Genomic DNA, 27888 nt, shown 5'->3' with positions numbered 1-27888 from the left:
CTCAGAGTACACCAGAATGCTACATTTTAAAGCTCATATTTAAAATAAAATTCTGGGAGCGCACCCCCCCGCTGACAGGGTTTCGGGCCTGTCACCTTTTTCACCCCTCATAAGTTTGCAGGTCTGTTTATTGGTCCATCCCATTGCCAGTTCCTTTAACTCAAAAATCACAAATCAAAAACAAGTCCATGAATAAACATAAAGCGTCCTGGAGGAGAAAGTGGTTTCTTCACCAAAAAAGTAATCCAACCCTGCAAAGACCTTGGTATCTGTTCCTCCATGTAGGCGTCCTCTCTCCTACTCCAGGCCCAACTCTTCTCCAGTGGTGCTCTCCCCTCTGCCCTTTATTCAGTTTCCCAGCCCTGCCTCAATTAGGGGCCTTAAGCACCTACAGCTGGGTGCCTGATGAGGCAGTCTGGGAGCTGTAGTCTCTAGCCCGGCGGCCATTTTGGGTTGTGGGCACTGATCCTGGGTGAGGATGTAGCGCCCCTCCACAACCTGTCCCCTTGTGATGCCACACTATTTATTGGCAAACTGTGAAAATATTCTGTAAGAGCAGGTTTTGGGTTTGTTTGATGGTGGGGTTGGGTGATTCCTGTGTCACTAGTTTACAAAACTGAAAAATTGCAGCAATCTGGCATTTTGAAGTACCTTAGCCTGCACAAGCTTTGTGTCAAAGCTACTGCTGCACCTCCAACCACTGCCTGTATTGTGAAACGAGCCAATCAGCTACATTAACTAACTTCCTGTAGTTTTTAGAGCGCCTCTATCTCAGAGATTTTGTGACTTTTGAAAATGGTTAACTTCTATTTTGGCATTTTCGTATTGCTTTTTGTTCCAATTCAGAAAGGAAAAAAATGCAAATGTTCTTTTCAGTGTCCGGGTGTATCTGGAGACCAAACCCCCCCTCTGGACTGGGTTCTTGGTTCCTTCTAGCGCTACATACCGGCCTAGCACAGTTATATACAGTCTGTGTACAGCAGCCAGTTCAGGATCTTAGGTGTGAAAAAGCTATTTAAAATTTCGCCATGAAAACAGTTTATTGAACTCCATCCATCCATTTTCATCCTCTTATCCGGGGCGGGGTCGCGGGGGGGGGGGGGGGGAGCAGGCGGAGCAAAGCATTCCAGGCATCCCTCCCCCCAGCTACGTTTTCCAGCCCTTCCAAGGGAACCCCGAGGTGTTCCCAGGCCAGGCGAGATATATAACCTCACACCCAGAACACGTTAATGTTTATTGTCCTGTTATCTGGTAATTCAGAAATGACACCCCCCACAGTTAGAGTGACCTTAGAATCCCAGTGGGTGGACACGGTAGTCTTCTGTAACGAATGCATGAAGTAGGTTATCTTTTTACCAATATCTACTGGGTTATCGTTACACCTTTAACTTATCGAATCAAGAATCATTGCTTCTAACACAATAACAGCAATGAGAAGGTTAAGGGAAACACAACTCCTTCCTTCAAAGTGTTTTGTCGCAGAAGAATCTTTGATGACCAAGCGTAACAAAAATAACATTTAATATTTATTTGATTTATTTGAAGTCATTTCTTTCTTCTTCTGTGATGTGTGACACAGATAAGTAGATCATTCATATTCATATTCCACTTTCTTTCAGTGTGAAATCTTCACTGCAGTCATGCCCTGCTGCGCTCTCGCCACTGTGAAGGACACACACTGTGGTACTGAAGATGAGTACACAGCCTTTGCCCTTCTGTCTCCTCAACACTGCTCATTTTCAAATGGAAGTCAGCAGACCAAGGATAGATCGGTGGAGGGCCTCTGACCCTGACATCTGACCTGGTTGACCAAATTAAAATGGCAGATTGGTGAATCTGGTTTCATGAAAGTCAGTCAGAAAGGGATCCTTTTTGTGTATCGGGCCTGAACATCTCATGTTAAATGGTTCGCTAGGAAATACGCTTTATTCACACAGTTTTGAGGCCAAGAAACCTTTTTAGAGATTTAGCAGTGGAGTTAGTTAACCTTGTCCAGAGTCAGTCCTTTCCCCCACTTCCACGCTTGCCTTAAGTGATGGGCCTCTCATAGCAGCCAATTAGGCTGTGTCATTCCTCGAGGTGCACGGCCCCGTTTGATAGATCATGCACCACAAGCATGTGGAGGGAGAGGCAGCCAAGCATGCTCTTAGGTCAGCTCCATCCAACATACACCAACCCCCACTATCAGTCAGCCAAGGCTGTGTGATCAATGGGGAGGAAACTGTGTAGCTATTATTTATAGGATCACCACACCATTAGACCCAACTATCCACTTAGCCTTTGCCACTGACTGTTTCTGTGTGCCAGAAGAGAGAGACTTGGAGATTGAGGACCGCTACCCAGCCCATATTGTCGGAATCATTCTTTCCATTTATCTCCATCCACACTGAATTGACTCTGGGCTCCGGTGCCCATGATACAGCCAGCACCTGGGTGTTGAGTAAGGTAATAGCGCAACATTTGCAAACCACACTCAGTGATGTAGAATGTCTTTGTACACCCAAAATATGCCCACATGTTGACTGCTTACAATTTTTTAAGATATTCCATTTTTTGCAATGCTGTTTGTAAATTGCATCAATATAAGGTTGAGAAACTTAAGAAATGTGTCCCCAAGAAACCTGAAATAAACAGCACAATATTTAGTTGTTTTCTGTAATACTACATATATTATATAATATACAACATACATGTAATACAATACATAGTAAATACTCTACTGTACTATAAAATAGCTCATTAAATGTACCATTGCATTTGTAGAGCATTTGTGAAATAGCCAAAGGAAAAAGAACACCAACTGAATGTGACGGTGCCCTTCATTAGTGCACGCTGGAGGCCTTTCTGAATGAACGTCTGGCCTCAGTCTGCTGAAGCTCTCCTCTCATTTAGGATTTTCACTTGACCGTGGCAAACACAACAGCCTTTTTTCTTTTTTACAATAAAATAAAAAGGCATTTGATTTATTTGTTCCTATTTTCTTTGTGTTGTGCCACTTCTGTGCATCTATGCATTATGGAAGAGACCAGGTTATTCCCCCTTCCTGCTCCTGATGAACTGCTACAGCTGGCAAGCTACCGGCTGACCCCTCCGTTGGGCTAGCACAAGTCAGTCACAAGTGGGCCATTTCTTACATAGATAGCATCAGACCAGTTTCATGCAAATTTTATTTTCTGCGATTCACCTAATTGTTTTTTGTCTGTACAGTGACAGATATGATCAGATATATTCTGTATGTGTGTGTTGGATTGTGTCCACATGCTGTCCACCTCACTGAGACCAACATGAGCCAGGTCACCTCAGCATGTGGTCTGGCTGATGGGATCCCACAGCGAGCAACATCTGATCTCAGAGTGTACACACTTGACAGTTGGTGTGTCCTGATGGGATCAGATCCCGTGAACCCATGGCCTAACCGATGTATCATAACTACTTGATTCAGACAGTAGTAGCCTTTGCACCTCCTGCCCATCAACCTAATGGTGAACCTATGTTTCCCGTGTCATACTGCTTCATTTCCATACCATTCATACAGTTATAATCTATAATTATTTACAATAATAACTTGATGAAGTTGTTGTTCTTCTGTTCTGAGAGCGGAGGACAGAGCTACAGAGTCGTCGGCAGCAGTCACATTTGAGCTGGATGATATTTGGCATGTGCTCTTGACAAACGACCCGGGCTATGAGGAAACTTTGGAGGTCTACAATGCCCCAGCGTGACAAGTGAGCTGCACTAAGCTTCATTTTTTTCCCAGCCACACAACCCTCCTTGAACTGTGTGACACACATTGATGAGAGGCCAGTGGGTATTATTTGCCAAAGGCACCTTCATTCGTATGTGTCTGTGCAGCTGTCCAGAGTCTGTTGATTCTGAGCTAAAGCATTCATCTGACTGCTTTTCCCCTCTGTGTCTGGATTCAGAGCATAGCAATTTATATATTTTTTCAATTATTTACAGTTTTCAGACCAGTTTGTTTTGAGTTCTATCGAGGTTTTAAAGCTGAATTACACAAATATGCATGTTTGGCTGCTGTCAACTGGTACAGTAGGAAAAGAGAGAGACAACAGTTTATTTTGACACGTGACGGAAGAAAAGCAAGCGTTCTGCTGCTTGGGATAGTTTTATCACCTCAAAGCAACAAAACTACTTTTGGAACAAACTGTATCTCCGTGTTATAGTTGACAACATGGGCTGTTGCTCACATGGCTAGATAAATGAAGATAAATGGATCATGGCTTCAGATGTGTACGGTTTTTGTAGCAATGAACAAATATTGGTATTGGGTATTGGTACAGGAAACTCAACATGGTGTATTTGTAGTTCAATGGGTGTTCATTTTGTTTTGACATCACGTCTCCAATGCTGTTAATTGCTCCTGTGTTGTTCCTTTCCTCACTTCCTGCTTTGGTTCGGGGCTCTGGGTTTGACAACAGTTTGCCACTGTTTTGTCACACAAAAGAAGGTCTAAATATGGAAAGCTCTTCTCCCCTGAGTGTTTCCTGTGAAGTGTGACTGACAGTCAGCAACCTCTTCCGTGATGACAGGAGGGAGCTTCCAGACTCCTGTGAAGTGTTGGACACTGCAGTGTTATTGACAAAGACATATGTTTGTGTGCGGTGCAGATTTCCGCACAAGTGGATACAAAAGAAACTGGCATTGCACTAAATGCACATTTGCATGCACTTAAGTTTTTCTTAAAAGTCATGTACGGTAAATGAGAAACCTGGTTTGCATAATCAGGGGAGGGGATCTGAGAAGCCTGATCTCCACAGGATGTACATAGTTTACTGGTTACCTCATCAGCTTTCTACAAGTACACATGTGCAACACCATAGAGGAGAACGTAACAGCATATTTACATGAAGCGATCTCTACTGTATTTGAAATCATTCATCCAAAGTGAATGGACACTGTGTGTGATCTAGAAGTCTAAAGAGTCCGTTTCTACAGCTGAATGTTTGGCTCATGTAAGACGTGCACACTTTTGCTCTATAAAGAACGTATCCAGTCTGTCACTACACACACATTATTTTGGGCATCGGGGAAAAATCTGATTCATTCGATTACATTTTTCAATTAAATTCAATTTAAGAACATACAACATCCTCTACCCATGCTGCATTGATACCAAGTCAACACATTGTCACTCCCAACTCGTCAAACACTGAAGCCTGGTCAGTGGCCCTACGCTTCAAACTGTGACACTCTAGGTTCACCTCTAGTGCCACCTGTGGACGTCACAGCGACGTTATGTAATACTAATATTATTATTACAGTGTACAATAAACTTCTGTCTTCATATGAAGTAAAAGTGATGCAACAAAAATGGAAACAAGTGTAGTGTGACCGGTTCCTGCCCCGTGTCTAAGCGGGGAAGGATTACACACCTAACACGGTGGTCACTCCGTCGGCTGTCCCACCTGCGAGGATTAGGTTCCTCTTGGAGGGGTCAGAACAATACCTACGGCCTTTTATCTCACCACGTAGCTGAGTCGTTAGGATTTCGGGTTTATTGTGTTTGTGAAAGTCTTGTACGGCTAACCCTAGGCGCTCTCAGTAGGATGTAACCCTAACACCCAGTATGAATAGTTATGTACATCGTCTATACCAGGGGTCTTCAACTAAAATTCCAAAAGGTCCAGATTGAGTTCCATATTTCCATATTTAGTGCCATATATATATATATATATATATATATTGAAGAAGCCTAGTAGTATAACAATGTCTCTGTGTAGTCAACAACTGTCAAATCAAATAAAGAAAGTCCACATCAATTATATAATTATATTTTAACAATTATTATTCTCAATTTTCAAATTTAACTGGATGGATTATAAATAACACATAGAAATACATAAATAAATGTTCTTCTCATTTCAAGTACAATAATGGCTGGATTAAAGAATAACTGACAGAATAGAAAGCTTTTGAAAAATGTGCATCTTAAAATTAAGTAATTCATTTTAGAAACATTAATTTCACTGAGTTGTCCTGCAGCTTTAAATTCAGTTCATTCAGGTGTGAAGTGATGTCAATAAAAAAGTCACAATATAATGTTTTTGTCTTCTAAAAAGATAAATCAGTGAGCATGGACTTTATCTGTGTTTATTAAACCACTTGTTTCAGCTCTATTCTCTCTGTAACATCATTGTTGGACAGTGAATTCATGCGTTAGGATTCTGATCATGTTGGGCTCTTATGTTTATTTTCTGTGTCTTCATTTAGATGTGAGTGGGTACGTTTGTTCAAAGGAGTTGTGCTTTGTCTCGTGGTGCGCTTCATTTGCCGCTTTTATCAATAGTTACGGTTTCTGAACACATGAGACATGCTGGATTTAACATAGAAGAGTCTGTTCATTCATGCTTATAAATTATATTCTCTCTGAACACGTTTCTCTTTTTGGAGAACATCATGTGAGATAACCTCTCTGATTAGCGCAATGTTCCTGCTCTTGTTTCTATTTCCTCGTCTCTCCCCCGTGTGTCACGGTGTGTAAACCTCGCTCAGTCAGGAAACTTGTCAGAATACTCACATTTGATTGGCTGAGCTTTACAACGCATTGGTCGGTGTCTCCTGCACAGCTGAACAAGTACCGTAAAAGCTGTATAAGATGCGCCGCTTAAAAGTACAAACTCGCTGCCTAATATGTATGATTCCTAAATATCGATTTTAGGTCCTGGGTCCGGATGCAACTGCGTCTGGGTCCGGATCCGGACCGCGGTCCGCCAGTTAGAGACCCCTGGTCTATACTTTACTGCTGCCTATTGTGAACATCTCACCATTTATGACACACAACACTGCCAAGTCTTCACCCAGGGAACTTACCTTAAGCTCCTCTGGTAGCTTCTGTCGTCACATCTGGGTCACATGGTTAACGGACAGGAGAAGAAGGGTAAGTTGCTCTAAAAAAACCAGAGTACTTGGTTTGGTTCCAGCCACTTACAAATGGTAAGGCCGTGGTTTTATTAAAGTTTTTCATACAACAATTTCAATTCAATGAAACAGTCTTAGTGCTACAAGAACTAATTCGAACTACTGTAATAGGTTTATATTCAGCTTCCACTGATTTGCTGAAGGAATAAAGTCCAGCTTCTACCCTGGATGGTCTCCCCTCCTCTCTCTATATCTCTGACATTCCTGCTTTTTTCAGGCTCTCTCTTTCCTCTGATAGCAGAAGCTTCTTCTATTCCCCACCTCTGAGGGGTAAGACAGCAGAAGGGTCTTCTTGTCCTCACTTCTTAGGGGGTAAGTCCCCTAAGGGTCTATTCAAGAAGTCTGTCCCATTCTCTTGTTGGGGAAAAAGCCCAAACTCACAGCTTCTCTCCTTCTTTTTATGCTGATAACTCACACATGAGTCCTCCTTCTTTTAGAGCTGAAACAGAATGTAACTGGTTTGATCCTGTTCAGAAGAGGAAGGATTGTATAGGTCAGGAGTGTCTATTTTATATGAGGCATCTATGCAGTTTATGTGTTGAATCACATCTATCATAAAGTAAAACACTGTTTATGGTTAATCACATCTATCATAAAGTAAAACAGTTTATATGTTTAATGGTTATACTTTGAATCAATAAGCTTACAGGTTATAATAGTTGTACTTTTATGCTTTCATACTTTTCTACGATCTTTCAACACTAGTTAGGTTTAGGGAAAGAGCGTTGTCAACTTGGCTAATGACTGACATAACTAGCGAGTGACTATTGTCTTACAAGACTCACGCAAGCGCCAGGCTTTGAAGTTCATTTTACATCGTGACCAAAACGTGGAATTACAAATTGCGGGTCAGTCACGTGACGCTATGGTGCCAATAACAACCTCTGCCATGTGGTTATGTTGTTACTATGGTTGTCATTGATTTTATTTGCATCTAGTTATAACGCTAGTTATAAACCCTAACCCAAAGTCTCGCAAGAAAAGTGTGAATAAACTTCTACAGATACAGAAGAAATGTGATTCTAAATCTAAAAGTTTTCTACAACATAAACATAAAAGATAGAATATCAAAACTTACAAACTTTGATGTAGAATTCAGACCACTCACTATACAAGAGTGACAATCAAAATACACCAATTCATATTGTTGTTTTTTCAGTCAGTACGTATAAATGAACATGACTTTGTCCCTAAGCTATGAACCAAAGAACAAAGTCCCCTGATAATATCAAAAGACAAGTTTCTCTGCTGATACTAAGTTTTGAACTGAAAGAATGGATGAAAGGTAATTTAGAAGTAATAAAATCATATTGGACATTGTCTGCTGTACATTATATTAACTGCCTTTGCATCAGGAGGATGTTTTTTTTCTCCACGACATTGTGAGTCTTTGTCTCACGTCTCCCATTTGAAAGTTTTGGTCTGTTCATCAGACAAGACGAGCTATCCGAGAGATAAGCATCGCAGCCTTTAATGAAATGTGGCCAGTGGTCAGTGATTTCTCCCGAGAATGAAAAATGTATTTTGCCGTTTAAGCCATTAGCAAACTTAATACTTTAAATGAGCCCCTTTCATTTTCTGTAGTTTCGTTGCGGGGGGGGGGCTTGGGAGCGCAGGAGTCCTCCGGTCTGTGGCGTCTGATTTATTGCCTTTACTGTATGCTGTGCGAAAGCGTTTACATAAAACGAGTGGAAGTGCTGCAGCAGATTTGGCCTGATGTGTGGAGCTGTGAGTGTGTTAATATTATTCACAGGGGGGCTTTTATCCCCAGCTTAGCTTTGTGTCCAGCTCAATTAAGCAAAGCTCATACAGTTTCTCAGACACTGAGCCTCGATTATCATCAGAGGAGCAAGATATTTCACGAGACTAACAAAAAACAAGCGCTTCTTGTAGCTTATTTACATTCTATTATAATGTAAAGAAGCTACATTGTATTAGAATGTAGCTTCTTTACATTATATTAGAATGTAAAGAAGTTACATTGTATAAGAATGTAACTTCTTTACATTATATTAGAATGTAAAGAAGTTACAGTGTATAGAATGATTCTATTCAAGTTATTCCTTTTTTAAATGTTTTAGAAGAGTCACTAATCACTTTAAGAGTGATTATAGCTGATTTAACTTACAGACATGAGATTGATCTTCTCATGTCACTCTCTTTATACAATGATATAAATTCATCCCCGTTTTATTGATATCTTACGAAAACGTACTCCTCATTTTTCGTGCGTTTTTCCTGCAAAAGTCCACCAACATGAGTCTGTGTTGGCTTGTTACATGCATACTGTCTTTTCAAAATAAACTTCCATCTTCACAGGAAACAACTCAGGTTTAGGCGATGAAACTACTTAGTTAGGTTTAGGAAAAGATCGTGGTTTGCGTTAAAATATCTACGGAAGTGGCGTTGCTTAAGTACGGAAGTCACGTCACAAATAAATCAACATTGGCTTCTCGTTTCACACACGGCACAAACTGCGGCCTCCTGGAGGAAACACAGTGTTAGTTTGACCATCCACCTCTCCTCATCCCACCCGTCCTGTGTGGAATTCTACTCATGTAGTCGCCCGCTAGCTATAGCATGTAGCATCCTGGGCATCACTGGGAATCAAAACACCGCGGCTTTGAGAGCACTTGTTTGCAATTGTGCATTAACGTGATTAACCAATGATTTAACTTGCTGCTAGGACCACTGATTCACCAAACCTGCTTGCAGTCTGTGTTCCACCACAGTCCCCGACGCTGGTCTCATGATTCATTTTGTTTCTAAAGATAGATTTGATTTCGTAGCGAGTAACGAAGGTTTCAGGGGAAATGTATCGGAGTCAAAGTATCAGTTTTCTTTGCAAAATGTAGTGAAGTAAAAGTAAAAGTCAACAGAAATATAAATAGTAAAGTAAAGTACAGATATCCAAAAAAACGACTTAAGTACGAAGTAAGTACGAGTAACGAAGTAGAAATACTTTGTTACTATACACCACTGGGCACCACTGTACGTCCCCACTGATGTCATTTAAATGTTGTGTTGTGATTGGCCTCTCTGAATCCAGGACTTGCTGCCATTTTAACAACAACTCCAGACTCTGGTTGAAGTGGTGGACTGTAAGATCAACATTGTCATACCTAGAGTAACGCCACGAGCATGGCTCAAAAACAGCATTGAGGATTACTACCTAATAAGGTAGAGTGTTCATTTCTTTCTTGTAGACGCATGCGTAACTGTTTAGAGGGTTTGTGAACAACATTCACACTGAAAGGAAACTGATCAGAATGTCTTACAGTTTACCTCAGACGGCCACGCTGCTCGGGGTCCGTGGGATCCTGCTAGTTGGTCCTCTGCCTGCGCCAATCAATTGGAACCTTTCATTAAAAAGTGTCGCAACTGCCTACAATTTGCATCACCACTGGTAAAAATGTTTTTTATTTGAAATAATCACGCCTCCGGTTTGGTAAGATCCTGCAATGGTTTCTCAGACCAAAACTGCTGCCAGAAATATCACATGTCATCAGAAAAGAAAATGACCAACTCTGTGTTTTTGACTGACCTTGCAGCAGTTTTAACTGTGTGTTTAATCAACCAGCTGCATAGATGAGCAATCCAAGAATGAATGTTTGTGATGATGCCAATGATTAATACTGAAGCAATAATGTGCTGAAGGAAGCTCAGCTCAGATGTCATTTCAAAGAAATCCATGTCAGTAAAAGGGGGGCTGATTTTAAAATGTTTGGTATAACGCAGACATTCAAAAGAGATTTTGATTACTTTGTTGATACATCTTAATCATTTTGCATTGTGAGTAGGGTGGGCGTATAAGCCTCTGTCTTCAGCCATTGCTATAAGCTCTTCTGACATTCATTTATTCGTTTCCAGTTTGAGCAGTTTGGTGCACTTTTGTTAGTTTCTTCCTAATTTATCGAAATAAACTCTCAGACTGAGATCAAGAAGACAAAGAAAAGGTTAACCTGATTGTCATTTGTCATTCCCTCCATCTGTGTTTTTGTTTTTTTTGGAAGGTGGTTCAGATGCCCTCAGTCTGAAACAAAGTCGTCCTCATTCATTCCCTGAGCCAACGCTCAGCTAAAGAGATGGGCGATAAGCCAGGAGAGTTAAAGCAATCTGTTTAATGTATCTCACACTGCGCGTCCTTCACACAGTGGTATGATATAATTCACTTTAGCTCCGCTGCGTCATACTGTACAGTATACAGGACGTCATCTTATTACAAGGATCATTTATCGTCATTATGCAGCACAGGGATGCACGAAGAAATGCATCTGTAACCCTACAGAGCTACAAACAAACAGACACTCACTCATGCAAGCTGGAAAGCAACAGATTGACATGGTCTATTCATTAAATATAGAATTTAAAATGTTGATGCGCTGGTCATACTGGGCAATATGGATGCACATCTCCCAGTAAATAATAACCAGCAAAGCAAGTATAAATTGTATTTTATATTAGAAAATGTATGAAAGGAATTGTAGAAGAGGCGGTTTGAATGGCCTGATGCAGCTGATAAAAGGAATAAAAGCATTGTTATCGATAATGTACAGGTGCTATGCAGCCATAGCTATAGACTTATGTTCACATTGTTTAGCCAGAGGCTCATTGTACGACGTTATGAGCACCAGCTACCAGACAGCAGAGCCACAGCTCAGTGCTATATTTGATTATTTTCTACAATTTCTAATTCAATGTTAATATTCACTTATCAGAAATATTTCTTTTAATAAATGTGTGCACCTCATCCTGCAGCAGATAGGTCTATTTGTTCTGAGACTGGTTTAAAGGAGGAGGATTGTAGGGAGCACTGGGGTGTCAGGTGTGACTGTGTGGCAACGTTAATGGTTTACATGGCTCAGGGGTCAGGGGTCAGGACTGACTCACTATGCTACTGAGTCTCTCTCCATCTACATGTACATGTGCTCAGTCGGAGGAATAGAGCATGTGCATATGTTGATATGAGTAAAGTCATTCCTGTGAGCTGGCCTGCCTGTACCTCCGTAGAAGCAGCTACATGAAGCCTGCAGGTGAACATTTTTGTGATTTGTGGTGTTAACTGTGTAAAAGAGACTTTTGCTCCATGACTTTAGCCTTCAAGGCACTGGAAACATGAGTACCTCGTCAAGATGGCACCAGGCCTACAGAGTAACGCTGCTTTAGCAGGTGACCTTGTAAACGTACGGTTTTCAGGTATCACCAGTCTAAAGTCCTTTCAGCTGAATACTAAGGAGTCAGGCTCAGTGATTACTCTCCCCTCAAACTGCTTTTACTAATGACGTGTCCATTAACCATCTCCCACCCCGTGATGCATGTCAAGGCGCTGTCATAATGTGTCGAGCACGTCCCGGTGACAATACCGCCGTGGTGCTTCAAGATGACACAAGCAGATTAATCCTCCCACATGTTACACAGAGACAAGTATGTTGACACAGAGATGTTTCTCGAATGAATGCATGGATTGGGTTAATTAATGGCCCATCAGCATAACTGAGGCTTAATATATCATTGTGACATTACGCAGCTCAAGTGGCTCTTTTTCCATCAGGTCATGACAGCGCTTGTTTATCCGCGTTGTTCAACACAGAGATGGGAAACATGAATACGTACTCGTAGCATGGGGGGGGGGGGGCATAGTAATCTCTGCTGTAAACGTCCATCTGCTTTCCATGTGGCAATATTTGCCTTCAGAAGATCATGAAAGAAGTGGATTTGAGTCAGAACTAACTGTTGCCTATGAACTATGGAATACTTCACAGTCAGGGTCATGTGGCCTTTTTCAGGGTTCGTACGGTCATGGAAAACCTGGAAAAGTCATGGAATTCTAAAATGGTTATTTCCAGGCCTGGAAAAGTCATGGAAAAAAATAAAATCCCAAAAGTTTTGGAAAAGTCATGGAAATTTGTTATATTCATGTCGTTCATTTGCGCTGAGTTGCCAGCCGGCATTTCTTAGATTGGAGTAAGACGAGGAGAAAATGTGATGTTGTGATCTTCGCAATAGAACATCTTTGACGTGTCGAGTCTTGGCCAATCAGCGTTCAGATGTCTTAATTTCCCTCCGTTAAAGTTTGAGTTACGTTATGTCCGTTACCGTTCAGACTTGCTGGGTAAAGTTAACGTCCACTGCATGCGGAACTTTGTTGACTGTTAACATTCGTCATTGTCACGATTTAGGAGGAAAAAACGTAACGTGATGAAACATACAGCCCCCCCCCCCCCCCCCCCCGTGTTCCGGTTCAGTTCATGCGGTCACTCATTAACGTTAAACCGGAACACCGGCGCATCTGGTTGCAGGTTGTTTGTTTTAACTCAAAGTAGAATGAGGATGATTTCGTGGTCAGAATAACTTTCATGACCACGAAACATGAGGCCCAGATACTGATGAGATGATGAGGTCAAAGAGCTTCAGGAAGAGGATGCTAGTTGTGTAGCGCAGCTTGACGCAGGGCTGAGCTGTGAGTGGAGCTGGGCCTGGATAAAGGTGGAGCTGGGCCTGGATAGAGGTGGAGCTGGGCCTGGATAGAGGTGGAGCTGGGCCTGGATAGAGGTGGAGCTGGGCCTGGATAGAGGTGGAGCTGGGCCTGGATAAAGGTGGAGCTGGGCCTGGATAAAGCTGGAGCTGGGTCTGGATAAAGGTGGAGCTGGGTCTGGATAAAGGTGGAGCTGGGCCTGGATAGAGGTGGAGCTGGGCCTGGATAGAGGTGGAGCTGGGTCTGGATAAAGGTGGAGCTGGGCCTGGATAGAGGTGGAGCTGGGCCTGGATAGAGGTGGAGCTGGGCCTGGATAAAGGTGGAGCTGGGCCTGGATAAAGGTGGAGCTGGGTCTGGATAAAGGTGGAGCTGGGCCTGGATAGAGGTGGAGCTGGGCCTGGATAGAGGTGGAGGTGGTTCTGGATAAAGGTGGAGGTCTAAACAGACGTGAGTACAGCTTCCTGCTGTCACAGTATTTTAAATACATTGATAAGACAGGGTATGCTCAATGCAGCCTCTGCTCCAAGGAGATGAACTACAGCAACAAGGGCTCACATGTCCTCTCATCACACTGTTCACACTGTTCACTGTGATGACCACAGCCAGTGGACCAACAGTCCCAACAGTCCCACGTTGCTCTCAAGAACCCTGAAGTAATGAGAGGGTTAAGGTGCCTGTACCTTCATTTCAGCAGGTTGCTAATGCAGAGGTGTGTATAGATCACAGCTATTATTTTACTCTTGATAAGCTACCTTAGCCAGAGTAGATTATCATTGCCATTTCAATAATTGAACTGGATTGAATGCATATTAATTGCAAATAGAAGATAGGCCACAATTCCAACAGCTTTGCAGTAACAGTGGAAGTTAATATGAAGCCGTACAGTAACAGGGTTCAATGAAAGATTTGCACTCCAAAAGGGAAAGCAACATGTGCACTAGCTGGATGCTACCACCTACTAAAGCTCTTATTGATGTGTCAGTGTTATGAATGCCTGTCAATCACAGTATATTTATAAATGTTTATTATTTTAATCAAACTACTGTCTCTCATTCGTTTGTGTCATTTAAGGTAGACTGTATGTTTTGGAATTCTCATTGTTAGTTTAAATACTACATTTTCTCACTTTTGCATGTATACAGATTTCACAAAATGTTTGGACATGGAAATTTGGTTTAAAGTCATGGAAAAGTCATGGAAATCCATTGGTCAAAATGTGCATGAGAAATAAAATGAAGCTGCTAGAATGGCCCAGATGATCACCTGACTTGAATCCAATAGAACATCTATGGAAATAACTAAAGATCAGAGTTCACAGAAGAGGCCCACGGAACCTTCAAGATTTGAAGACTGTTTGTGTGGAAGAATGGACCAAAACCACACCTGAGCAATGCATGCGACTAGTTTATCCATACAGGAGGCTTCTTGAAGCCGTCATTACCAGCAACGGCTTTTGTACAAAGTATTTCATCAATTTCAGTAAGCGTGTTCAATACGTTTTCCCTGTGGCATTCCATTTTATTGCACATAACTTAATTTCTGAACTTATTTGTTTGGATTTCTTTGTATGTATGGATTAGTTGGGTTGTTACCAACATCTGGTGAAGATTTCATGTCAATAGCACCTTTAGAAATATATTTACTGAGACAAATGGTGACGTGTTCAATACTTATTTTACCTGCTGTATATCACATCTTGTTGTCAGTTAAAGCATTAAAATATACACAGTTAATGCATCTAAATCCCTGCGTATGATAAATGATTGAGAGATTGGAGATATGACTTCATAGTCAGACATTAAAGCTGTGAAGTCATGTGTCACCATCTGGAGCTTGATTTCTCACAATTTGATCTCAACTGTATTTTGTTTTACAAACGATGCCCGTTTTTTAATAGTGCACCACATATACATGTAAGTCCCGCTCACTTGAAGCCTGTTTGACAGCATGTTTCTATGAGAGCTTGCTTTATGCATCATCAAATGATGCCATGTGGTCAGTGGGTGTTAAAGGATGGACTATCAGGTGCAGAGAAGTGGCACATGACTCGTTGTTGACGAGCTCTGTAAATCTTGGTACAGGCCAAAGGACAGCAGAACAAACTCATCCAAGGCAGGTGGGATGCAAAGCCTCCTTTTTCTGAGCTCCTAAAACACACAGAATGCCATATTTAAAAAAGCATTGATGCCTTTGTTTAAGAGTAATCTGATCATTTAGACCCCAAATACCGACACATTGACATTTTGTTTTATCTTCTGAAATGATCAAAAGAGTTATCATTTCCATCACCCTCTTTGTATTTTGTCAACCGAGCTCACAGCTCATTAAGATATGCATTACATGGGAAACATTTCTTTTGGTGTAGTGTTCAAATTGCCCACTTTGATGAACATCTTCAGTTCAAGTGCACGTGAGTCATTAGCGGGTGATGATGAGGGTTGTACTCCTGGAAGCACAGCTACCGATGACACAGCATTAAACCCTAACCCAATAGATGCACAGTGTAAACAGTCTACTGGCAGCATGTAATGGTGGAGCAGCACGCGTCATGTATTGTTAATGAGCCACACATTCCTGTCAGGAGAGCACAGAGCTGTTTGCTTACGGTTACAGTTTCACCTCCCAATCTTACATCTCCCCTTCCCTACCTCCTTTCATGCTTTTGAGAGGATTGAAAATTTTATTTTGGATTAAATTTAGTTTGCCATCTGTGCAGAAGTGATAAGGGGAGAAAATATGGAATGTAAAATATGTATCCCTTCGTTCTTCTTCTTGCTGCTCTCTAGAGGAATTTAGCTGCTGAGGCATATCGTGTTTATAACAATAAGAGCCTACATCAAACCAGATATTCTTTTTAATAAAGCTCTTAAAATATATATATATTAATATTTAAAATGTATATTCAAGAGGATCATTCCAATCAGACTTCTAGGGATGTGACAGCGATCGATTTAAAGGACCAGTGTGTATGATTAGGAGGATTTTTGGAAGAAGTGGAATATGTTATTCATAACTATGTTTTCATGACTGTACAATCATCTAGACCAGCGGTTCCCAAACTTTTTAGGCCGCGCACCCCCTTCTACATCCCGACCGGGTTCGCGCACCCCATTAATAAAAAAAAAATAAAAAAAGACGCAACAGAGCCTTTTAAGCCTTCATAGCCGCATAAGAATCGGACCAATGAGAGAACAGTTTGCTCGCGCGTGGCATTTGTTTACAAGATTTAGTCCGCTGTTAAATGTTGCAGTGTGAACACAAACCGAACAAAGGAGCAACTGCAACATTGTATCATATTAATCCCTGAATCGGAACAAAGCAAACGAACTGAAGGTGTGAAAACGCCCTGAAACACTGCAACAAAGTTTCAATAACTTTCAGTGACACAAGGCGTCACTTTTAAAGAGCAATACGGATGCGAGGACACACGCACAGGCTCAGAGGCAGATTATCACATTTAATTTACAATTAATGAGCGACTAATGCAGCCAGGATGTCTTCGGACAAAGCATCGATGCGGCGACACAGTGTTGTTGGACACCGGGATCATGTCCAACTTTTTTGCTTCTTTCTCTCCAATCATACATTCCACCATCTCTCTGGCAGCTGGCAAGCACACATCTTCGGCGATTGTGTGCGGTAGCCCCTTTCTCGCTATTCTGTAACCAGATATGAAGCCCGTAGTGCGTCATTTATAGACCAACACATGAATGAGACTGCAGTTGTTTTGGCTGTTTTGTAACTCCTCCAATTTGGATATAAACAATGTAAGGGGCTTTTGACTTGCACTGGCATGCTTGGTGTTCAGGTGGCGACGTAAATAAGAGCTTCAGACTGTTAGCCAGAACCTCGCTGCACACCACGCACTGTGGCTTTGGGGAATCTGCGTTGCCAATACAAGTGAAGCCCAGACACAGATACTTTTCATCATATTTCCTCTTTTTTTCCCAGTCTGATGCTCACTCTCGTTTCCTCTTTTTCACCTTGACTCCGCGATGGGCCGATGTGCTCCCGATTTGTCTGTGCAATCCCTTCCTCCTTCCTCCGTCTCATCTTCCTCTGACTCGATTTCTTCTCCCGGTCTCTCCCCACGCACCTCTCCGTTCCCCTCGCCTCCGATTCCTCTCTCTCTCTCTGTCCCTCTCCTCTTTTATGACTGATAGCTTCAGATGTCCCACCTGACAGTTTTTAAATTAAAATTACATTTTTTTTTTATATTTAATATTATTACACCATCAGACCGCCATTACACTTTTCCTCTCGCGCACCCCCTAGAGGCAGCTCGCGCACCCCCAGGGGTGCGCGCACCCCACTTTGGGAATCCCTGATCTAGACTCTCGATGAATATTCACTTTATTCACTTTGTATTTTCACTTTATATTCACTTTAGCTTAGAATGAGTTTCATATCTACATATGGAGCAGGTTCTCTGCACTGAGTCCACCGTGTTGCACCGCCGTGTTTGTACAGAAGCCCAGAAGGGACAAACCAAAAGCTGTCTGAGCCTTGTATTTTTATGTTACTTGAAGGCAGCTGTTACTCTCCAACACAAGTGGTTTTCAGTTGGTCGCAATCTGCGATCACACCGCTCACCGCTCACTACATCCTACACATATGGCCGTAGATATAGAAAGTGCAGTTTGCACTGCGGCTGTAGAGAGAACTAATGGTGTGTTTGTGTGTGTGCTTTATTCTAGTAACTAGCATGCACTGGGGCCCGTTGACTCTACCTTACGCCACTGCTTTATATAGTGTATAGTGTAAAGTATAGTGATGGTTAAGCCTGCATGTAGAAGTGAATGAGTGTCTGCACATGCTATTGTAGAATGCTGTGTAAAAGTCAACACAAGAGGTGCTGAAGCTGCTTCTACTCTAATTCCTCCTCTTTGCTCCTCAACTGATGACTAAAGAGCAGCAACTTCAATCTCATATCTTGTGACATCTTTCATTGAGCTCAAAGTGGCAACACTCCCACTCGCATAACATGACTCATGCAGTGCAAACACTGTTCCAGGAAACCACCCGCTGTGTCACTGAACCACAAACCACTGAGGGCTGAACATAGCCTCGGCCTTGAAGACAGATAAGTGAGCAGGAGGGTTACTGGATCCTTTAAAACAGTGGTTCTCAACTGGTCTGGCTGCGGGACCCACCATCACCCCTTAATGACCCACGACCCAAATTATATATATATATATATATATATATATATATATATATATATATATATATATATTTATATAATTTGGGTATATCTATATTCAAGAAGTCTGGTACACAGTAAATTTGTTGGAGTAAATTTTACTAAAATTAAAAAAAAATTGTACTCAATAAAATACAACATTTGGTCCCAGTCTATACAGAGTAAAATCTACTCTTGCCTCAGAGTTAATGATTCACAGTATGTTTTACTCTATTCAGTGTTTGTATTTAGCTCTAGATGATGATAATTTACTCAATGTAGCATAAAAGGAAAACAACTCTCCTGCCATTTTACTCAACTTAGAACTATATTCCACTCCATATAGAACTATATTCCACTCCATATAGAACTAAATTACACTCCATATAGAACTAAATGACACTCCATATAGAACTAAATGACACTCCATATAGAACTAAATGACACTCCATATAGAACTAAATGACACTTCATATAGAACTAAATGACACTCCATATAGAACTAAATTACACTCCATATAGAACTAAATTACACTCCATATAGAACTAAATTATGATTAAAACCTGTGAGAACTTACTCTGGAAGGTTATCATTAAACCCAACCCCAAGTTAAATAAATCAGATATCAGTATTTACCAAAGCACAATTTATTATTTTTTATAACAAATGTGCAATGTATCCATACATATTTTACAGAATACATTTTGGACCTTTGGAACACTTTGGCCTTTTCACTATGACATCATAGGAAACAGTATGGCACAATAAACAAACTTGCGTCATCACACCTGTATGACATTTGGACATCAAATGCTGTATAACAGAAAATCTCTTTCACATCAACTACATGAGGTCCGTCTTTTGTGCACACAACTTTATATGCATTAAAATGCTCATCAAGACACACTGTTTGCAGGGCAAATGTAACAAACAATAACCTCTCATCTTTCAGAACTACATGGTGGATTTTGTGAAAAACTGGCATCTCACAATGAACCTTCAGACAAACGACTAAACCTGTCCGATACATATTTCCATGGTGTTTGGCCCATCTAATATTTAAAACCTTGGTGTCAATTGGTACCTGAATAGTCTCAGCTGTCTCATAGCCCCAGTCTAGCACATTTAAAGCTACCATATTACCTGGACCAATTATCACTCCGTTGGGATCAAATGTCTGCCACCTGTATGCTATTTGATTTTGGTGTTTCTTAGCCAAAGTTTTCGTGATATTTTTGAAGCTTTTTAATTGTTTCTTAAAGAAATTATGCTTTGCTTCATAGCGCATGCACCAACTATGCATTTAGATGCTTTCGAAACCCAGAAAAAGTGCCATAAACTAGTGAACAACCAGCCTGACCACATTTAAGACGAAGGGTCTTTCCTGAACAAAGTCCGTGGATCAACTTCAAGTGTTTTGTCAGGGAATTGGTGTTTGCCTGGGGGATTTTGCAAATAAAACAAAACATCTTCGTATCAACTCAATGCAGCATCCGAGCCCTCAACTCTGCAACCCTTGGATTCACCTTAGTGGTATCAACATCAATTTCAAAGATCGTGGTTTGCAAGAAGTTGTACACATTTACCAGATCCTGGTTGTACGAAGTACCAAAGACAAAATGAGCTTTGAAAAGCTCATCAAAACAGGCAAGTGTGTCTGGTGACTTACAAGGTATTGCATGCTTGTCAATCACAATGAAGTATTTGTGAATCAGACTCTTCTGGGTCCCCACAGCTAGCAGGTATGGTTGAAGGCTTTCCACGATGCCGTCCAGATGCCCCTGGATGCTCATCCCAGTCTGTGACAGTCAATCCATTTTTCATTCAAAAACTATTCTTTCTTCCATAAATATGATCCTTAACTTTTAGCATACCATTTCCCACCTCTGTTGTGCATTCAGCATTTTGAACCAGGTCTTGAAGATCGGCTGTCTGTGTGAGGCTTTGTTCGAGGACTTTCTGTTTGTAGATAGTAGGCCACCTCTCCAGGAACTTTGTAGTAGCAGCATCCCCAAACATCAGACCAAAGTCTTGGTCAATCTGCAGACAAGATAGAATTGGTCAAAACAGAACAGTAAACATTATGGTGTAGCACCATGGTCATGACAGATCTTACAACCCTACCCAGGCTATTGTAGAACAGAAATAATATTGTCATGACAGTGGCAGTAGAATGTTCACATACCAGTCCTGCCATGTCCAGGAATCTTGGAAACGCTGTGAATAGTTCAGAGGACTTCACTGGGTCATGAACCATGTCTTGGCGATAGGTAAAGGTCTGCTTCATCTTCTCCTTCACAGTTGCTTCATCAGCTGTATGCTTCATAAGCGCAATGGCCTCGCAGCACAGGCGTTCTGTGGTTAGCCCGTTTTCCACTCTGAATGCGTCTCTTTCTGCTTTTGGACCACCTGCAATAGTGGTGGCACTTTTATCAATTACTGGGTTAGTATATGATATTGTGTCCTAAGATATAAGAAATAAGGCTTGGAAAACTCTGCAAGGATGGCCATGCAGGCACTTACGTCTCCAGAAGAAAAATAGGACATATATATTATATGATTATTCCCTCATCATGCATTATGAATTATACTTCACACATACCTGTTAGTGTTTGTGACTGACTGCAGGTCTTCTTTTTTCCCTCCGATGCTTCCTTCTGAACAAATTTCAGTCTCCATGCCAGATACCCACTCCCATCTTCTGCATTGTAATAATGCTCCTAAAGTAAAAAGGGTTATTCAGTTTGATTGAACAAGTTGAAATAGTTTAATCTTTCCCCTAAAACTATCATATTTCCCAGTATTGTGATGAGGCCTTTCTTTCTAATGACAGTTATTTTGAAAAACAGAGGTTATTGTATTACACGGTTAGTGTTGTGTCTTGTTAATGGACTAACCCTTGCAAGTGAAAAGTAAATAGGTTAGACGTTTTAATGTACTTACATAGCCAAACTTGCTCCTAGGATCGGCCAGGTATGGGTACAAGGTAGTGATGCCCCTTGCGTAGTCCTCTTTAACGCGCCTTGAAGGACTTGTCCTACACACAAACACACAGACTTTACGATATGTGCTCCAATCAAAAGTATTGATGTGTAAATTCCACCTGCTAAAAGAGGGGTGTTGTACTGTGTCAATTCAAGACACACATGTGTATTAGGAGTGCAGGTATGTAATAATAACAACATGACAACATACCCATGTTCACTTGTCATATGTGCGACCAATATCTTGACCATATCACGTCTTCTGGCATCCGTTAGGCTTTTTGTTCGGGCATACTCATTCATGATCCTCTCTCCTCCAGGTTTGTTCTTCAGGATGTCTTCAATCATCTAAGTGGGAAGAACAAAAATTAACACAATGAAACGTTTAAAACAATAATGACATCAAGTATTATAAAACAGAATGGCCACAATTTTACAACTTCAGTTTTTCAGCCATTTACCAGTCAACCTTGGCATTTTTTTAAACCTTCAGAAAGGATGCAAGGGAAACTGCAGAGCTTACCTGAGCTAGATGACTTCCCTCATCTCTTTGTCTTGTAGCAGGACTATGCTGCAATAGAGTGGTGTCGTCCGAGTCCCTCTCATTGTCTCCACTGAAGCTTGCAAAGGAGGAGCATGAAGGAACCTAGAAATCATATTAACATTTAACTAATGTGATTAACAATGTGACTATAAGACAATATAAGTGCACACATCCATTATTAGAGGAATGCAAATATTTCACATTGTATCATGCCCACAACAGTTCCAGAAATGGTGGAAAGGGTGAGCAGAGATGATTTCAAAATATCTAAATAAGTTTAAAAAAAAACCCCAACTCAGATATATTAAATTGTCTTGCGTATTCAAAACATGTTGACCAAGCCGTACAGATAAATATGAAGTTATAAGCTAATAAGTAACTAACCCTCAAGATTTGGGTCTTGGGGTAGACAAATCTCCAGCACACCAATGTCTTGTTTCTTTAGTAGAAACTCAAACACCTCCTCATCAACTTCGGTCTTTGATTCATCATAGACTTTTAAGTCCAAGGTTGGAAGGTCAAATTTCTTGGCAACTGTGAAGACAAAATACCAAGGGACAAGCTTAGTGATGAATCGGTTGTGTATTTGCAGAAAAACATAACAGACAGAAATCAGAAGGCCATCTTTACTTGAACATTGTAATCCCAAAACTGACTTAGTGTTCCATGCAGACCTTTGCTATTGCAGGGAAAAGACTTTCAGTTAGACTTTTGGGTCGCGACCCACCAGTTGAGAATCACTGCTTTAAAAGCAACATGAGCAGGATTTGGTGTTAGATATTGTTCACTAATTAATTCCTAGTTTGTGTTGCACTCTAGCATGTGTCAGAAGTCCAACTATCAGCAGTTACAATGATGCGTGATAACTTCAGGACAAAGTTTCTCCCCTTTTCTAGAAATTATTTTTGAAAATATGATACATTTTTAAAAGGAATGAAAATGATGGTGTCATACTTATTTTGTACTGTTGACATGGGGAAAGAAAAGTATCCAAAGCAAACATGAGGGAAGTGGAGAATAGGTTGGGAGCATGTAGATTGTACTCATCTAGATATAATATTGAATATCAATGAAATGTGAGAATCAAAATGCACATGTACAAGTGACACATGTAAAGAAGTAGTAAGTCCACATGCCTTAATCTTCACAACGGTGGAACCTGACAGATATTCTTAAAACGTACTATTTTCAGAGAGCCTCTTCTGATTCTACTTTTAGTTTCCTTCTTTTATTTCTTTTTGTTTTCTATTCTTGCCGTTGCAGTTTTTCTTTAGTAAATAGTTGTATCTGTTTTCTTTAAACGTGACATATGAATTATGTCTGTTTTCATTGAGCTGTGAAGCACTTTGTAACTTGGATTTTACAAAGTGCTCTATAATAAAGTGTATTATTATCATTACATATAAACTTAAATTATAGTAGTTTCTCTCTTAAAGCTGTTGTGAGAGACCAATTATTAAATTGTTTCGTTACCAAAAATACATTTGAATGATTATTTATCTTCTGTCTCAGACATTTGTCGCCCCAAACTTTACATCCATTCTCAACATTTACATAATAAAGACAATCCTTACTCCGTTTTTTTCTGTAAATGGGGAAAGCTTGAGTTCTTTTGGACATTAAGACTCACAGTAGACCAAAGAGGTCGCGTGCTGGACCTACTCCAGGAAAAGTTTCAAGCTTCCGTTTTTACACTTGAGTGAGCATCCATGCACTTTAAGCACATGCCCTTGTAAGTGTCCAGGTCATCTTTAAAGAGTGACACCAGGAGAGGGAAACAGTGTTTCTCTATGGAACCTGTAACCACACCCAACAGTGACGTCACTGCAGCAAGGTGAGACGTGAAACCACTGGAGGTGAGCAAAGAGAAGACTTTCATGTGATGTTAATCTACTCTTTAAATTCTTATATCCTGATATGATCAGGCAAACCAGAGGTAAGTCCATGGAAAAGGAATGTTACACGGAAAGCAGAGTTCAGCTCCTGCTGCTGTATAAGTTATTCATAAAGGTTACATTTAACAGTGGGAAATACATTAGCAGCTCACAGAAATGAATTAGCTGTAGCCATTAGAAATGAAAACCCTACTTTGAATCCACTTTGTCATAGTAAATTGATCCTTCGCCATCTCACATACACTGTGATCCATTATTTTTAAAAACCTTATTGATTACACACACACACCATTCTCTTCTTCTTTCTCTAACATAGCAGCACACATGCCCTAAGGATGCCGCTGACCCTACTGCCACCACTGAAGTGGAAGTGACTGATGCTGTAACAAAAGCTGTGACAGCGTTAATGGAGCCGAGAGTCTCTCAGCTGCAAAGTCTTCTGCTCCCGTTACATTGCCGCCATTTTAAACAGTCTCTTCTCAAATGCCCTTCTGTAGGTCAGAAAATGAGGCCACAGAAAGTTCAATGATGAACAGGCATTTGGCAGCCAATAAGCACAGGTTGTACAAAGTATGAATTTCTTCTTCCGTTGGCAGACTCCCTCGTAAGTGAGACTTGTTGTTTTTCCTGCAGCTTGGCGGTGCTTTCTCAGCAGATGTGTTGCTCTGTGGAAACAGTGAAAGATCACTGACCCAGGACCTGTATCAAAGCAGCGTTTTGTGATGCTGAAGCCAATCTGTTGTGATTGCAACAGTGCAGTCTTTTGCTCATTGTCTCAATCACTCCTAAATGTCACAAGTGTGTGGGCAGATTAACAACAGAAACCTGGAGACCGCTCCAACAGGTTGTTACCAAGCCTTTTCAAACATTTTCAGTATTCCAAGCAAGCTGTTAAGATAATTGTTCATAGCTCACATGCTATTAATATTTCCATTTTGATATCATTATTTATTATAATCCCCTCCTTTTTATAACAGAATTGGGAACTGCAACTATACCAATGTTGTGTCATGACCGTTATGACTTCTTTGCAAAATGCATACAATCCTAATAAGGATCATTTGGTTTTGAAGTAAAAGACAAAGTGGTGTGTCCCCCCCCCCCCACACTTATTGGAAAGGGATTTAAAAAATGATTATTACGTTATTATGTTTTTCCAATTATAACCAGCCAACTAATATCTACTTATTGCACCTGTTGCATGCAGAGTATCCTCACTCAGAGTACAGGCCTTTACAGATTGGGGAAGTGACAAATAAATAAGATGGAAATACGTAAAACTCGACTGCGTCTTATATGTCGAGGACCACTTCAGAACGGAAGGAGTGGATCTGCTCCGCGCTGCCATCGTCAAGGTTTAAACGAGGAGTAAAGTTTATTATTCCCATTTTCTTCTACACTTTGATTGGCAGATGCTTTCATTTGCGGTACAAAAGCTCAGAAAAATCCAACCTTGCAAAATCAGAAATTAGTTTTTTAAATATATTTTTTTATATTCACGTTCTGTGTGAATTAATTGTACAAAGAAGCAACATGGTTCCTGTGTGTGAAGGCCTTACGCCTGTACAGATTGAGCGGATCCATATTCTCTATTATGTCTAACAGTGCAGTTTCAGCCTCTGTGGTTGAAGGTGTGCTGATCATTGGGATGATAGTCCACCTCAGCTAGACAGAAAAAGTAAAATCATTCCAGAATGTGCAATGAATAATACAGAAGATACCAATGATTGTGTATTGCATTCTGATTTGCAGATGAGCCAACAGTGGCAGGCATGATGAAGAATGGAGATGAATCATGGCTGAGGTGGGGGTCTAGTGGAGTGGAGCAGGGCCAACAACCTGGTGCTCAACATCGCTCAGTCATTATAACCGTATAATTAACAAGAGCCACCAGAGGCTTCACTTCTTGCGGCAGCTTAAACAGTTTGGTGTGACTGGGGAGGCGATGCTGACGCCATCGACGGAGAGTTGAGAGTTTCAGGTGTTGGACATCTCACCTCAGGAATAGCACACATCCTGAGGCTGTTTGATTCCTCAACTCTGAAGCACAGGCGCTTGTGGTTGTAGAGCGAGCATCTCCGAGCACTTTAAGAGTACGTGGTTGTCGGCACAAAGCAACAAGCACTTGAAAACTAATATCGCAGCAAAAAGCACGAAAGGACTTTATCATATTGTTTATCTGTCACAAACGTGGAATTTGATTTTGTACTTGGTTTGATTGTCAAGTAGGAATACTGGATGTACATTTTATATATTTGTGTATTCAGTATTTCATCTTAGAATAACCACTGAGGTAAAAGGCCTGTTTTAAGTGCTGTTGTTTCTTTTTCTCTCTTCACAGGTGTGCACAGGGGGACGTGGTCACACACACAGCATGGCTAAACCGATCAAGTATCCTGTATGCCGGAGAAGACAAATGGTCGGTGGATCCCCGAGTGAGTCTGGTGACCCTTAATCAAGAGGCGTTTACCATCAAGATTGAAAACGTGGACATGACAGATGAGGGGCAGTATGTGTGCGCAGTTCAGACAAGCAGTCGACCGAGAACCACCTCAGTGCACATCCTCGTCCAAGGTAACACATATACACTGCTGCTGCTATTCACTACTAAATGATAATCACATTGATTATTTATTTTTAAAGATGTCTTTTCAAACATCTATCAGCATTGTATTTTGTTTGAGTTGGGCAGGCGTCTAATGTAACCCTTAAATAACCCTCCCTGTTGACTGTCAGCACATCCAAACCCTCTCATCAACATGTGATTATACACATTATTTGTTTTTATTTTTCTACACTGTATAATTGATGTTCGTGTTATTCCTGAGCATCAACACATGAGGGCATAAGTGAACAAACCACAGAGTACAAACAGACGTGTGCACTCTTTTTGCATTTCACTTCCTCATTCATTGCTCCTCTGGAGTGATTAGGGGCTAAATGCCTTGCTTGAGGAGAGGGAGGGGAGCGTGTTCCGCTTTCACTGCGTCAGGTGAGGTTGATGGGGAAGTACCAGATGTTAAGATCCTTCAGCTAAAATGATGTGTGGAGTTGTGATACATGTCCTCACAAAGATGCAAGGCACAGTGAGGTGAACACATAGGATCATGGTTCCGAGAAATGATCTTCTAAAGAAGAGAGAAAGATCATTTTAGCCAACTTTGGATTTCTCTGGCTCTGAATTGTCTCTACAAACTGAAATGTAAGAAGAAAGGCACGCATTAGTTGAACGAACGCCACCTGTGTGTTCAAATGTTCAAACTACATTGGTGTTAATTGACTTCAGTTGTCTTTTATTTATAAATTCTGGACTCATTAAAAATGCTTTTTATTGACTTATGGATGTAGAAAGGATGAAAAACACTCACTTATACAAGTTTTCTTCAAAGTCTGTCTATTCATTTCATCAAATTTGACAGTGTTACAATCATGCTCATTGTCAGCACCCTGTATGAAGATTGTTGGTATTCCATAGCAACCTTGGAGATAGACAGCACCTCTAATCTTCATGCGACACCTTTGATTTGAGAAAACAGCAAAGCTAACTTTGTTCTCATGTTTATAATAGTGCCCACCTAAACTGCTCTATATCCTTTGAAGAAACTGATAACGCTGTTATACTTCATAGCTCCTTACAAACACAATCAGAGCTTGTAAATACAACTGTTGACAGGAACATGCATTTCTCATATTATGTTGCACTGTGCATGATTCACCACATATGTGAAATTAAGAAAACTCATCTGAGTTATCATCGTGACATAATGCAAAAAAAACAAAAAAAAAGCAATCTGTGCCTCATTTAAATATAAATTAAAAAACTCCTAGTCTGTTTGACATTCATGAGATGTATGGGCCAGTATCACAACAG

At 40.9% G+C, this 27888-nt stretch overlaps 1 protein-coding gene and 1 long non-coding RNA gene across 3 annotated transcripts in view; one reads left to right on the top strand and one right to left on the bottom strand.

Moving 5' to 3' along the window:
- ntm (neurotrimin) overlaps nucleotides 1–27888 on the top strand; it is a 567086-nt gene that overhangs the window by 475540 nt on the left and 63658 nt on the right. For both annotated transcript variants that reach the window (XM_079283737.1, XM_079283736.1), the window contains one exon: nucleotides 26359–26591. In XM_079283737.1, the coding sequence (XP_079139863.1) occupies nucleotides 26359–26591 (233 nt within the window). The remainder of the gene's footprint in view (nucleotides 1–26358; nucleotides 26592–27888) is intronic.
- LOC306788277 lies at nucleotides 21548–22154 on the bottom strand. Its single transcript, XR_013772591.1, has 3 exons — nucleotides 22102–22154; nucleotides 21790–21926; nucleotides 21548–21631 (listed from the first exon to the last, which is right to left on the bottom strand). It is a non-coding gene; the product is annotated as an uncharacterized lncRNA (long non-coding RNA).

This window comes from Melanostigma gelatinosum (assembly GCF_949748355.1).
Source record: "Melanostigma gelatinosum genome assembly, chromosome: 14".
NCBI lineage: Eukaryota > Metazoa > Chordata > Actinopteri > Perciformes > Zoarcidae > Melanostigma > Melanostigma gelatinosum.
Note: the sequence above shows the minus strand (reverse complement) of the source record. Positions and strands in the feature narration are given on the sequence as shown.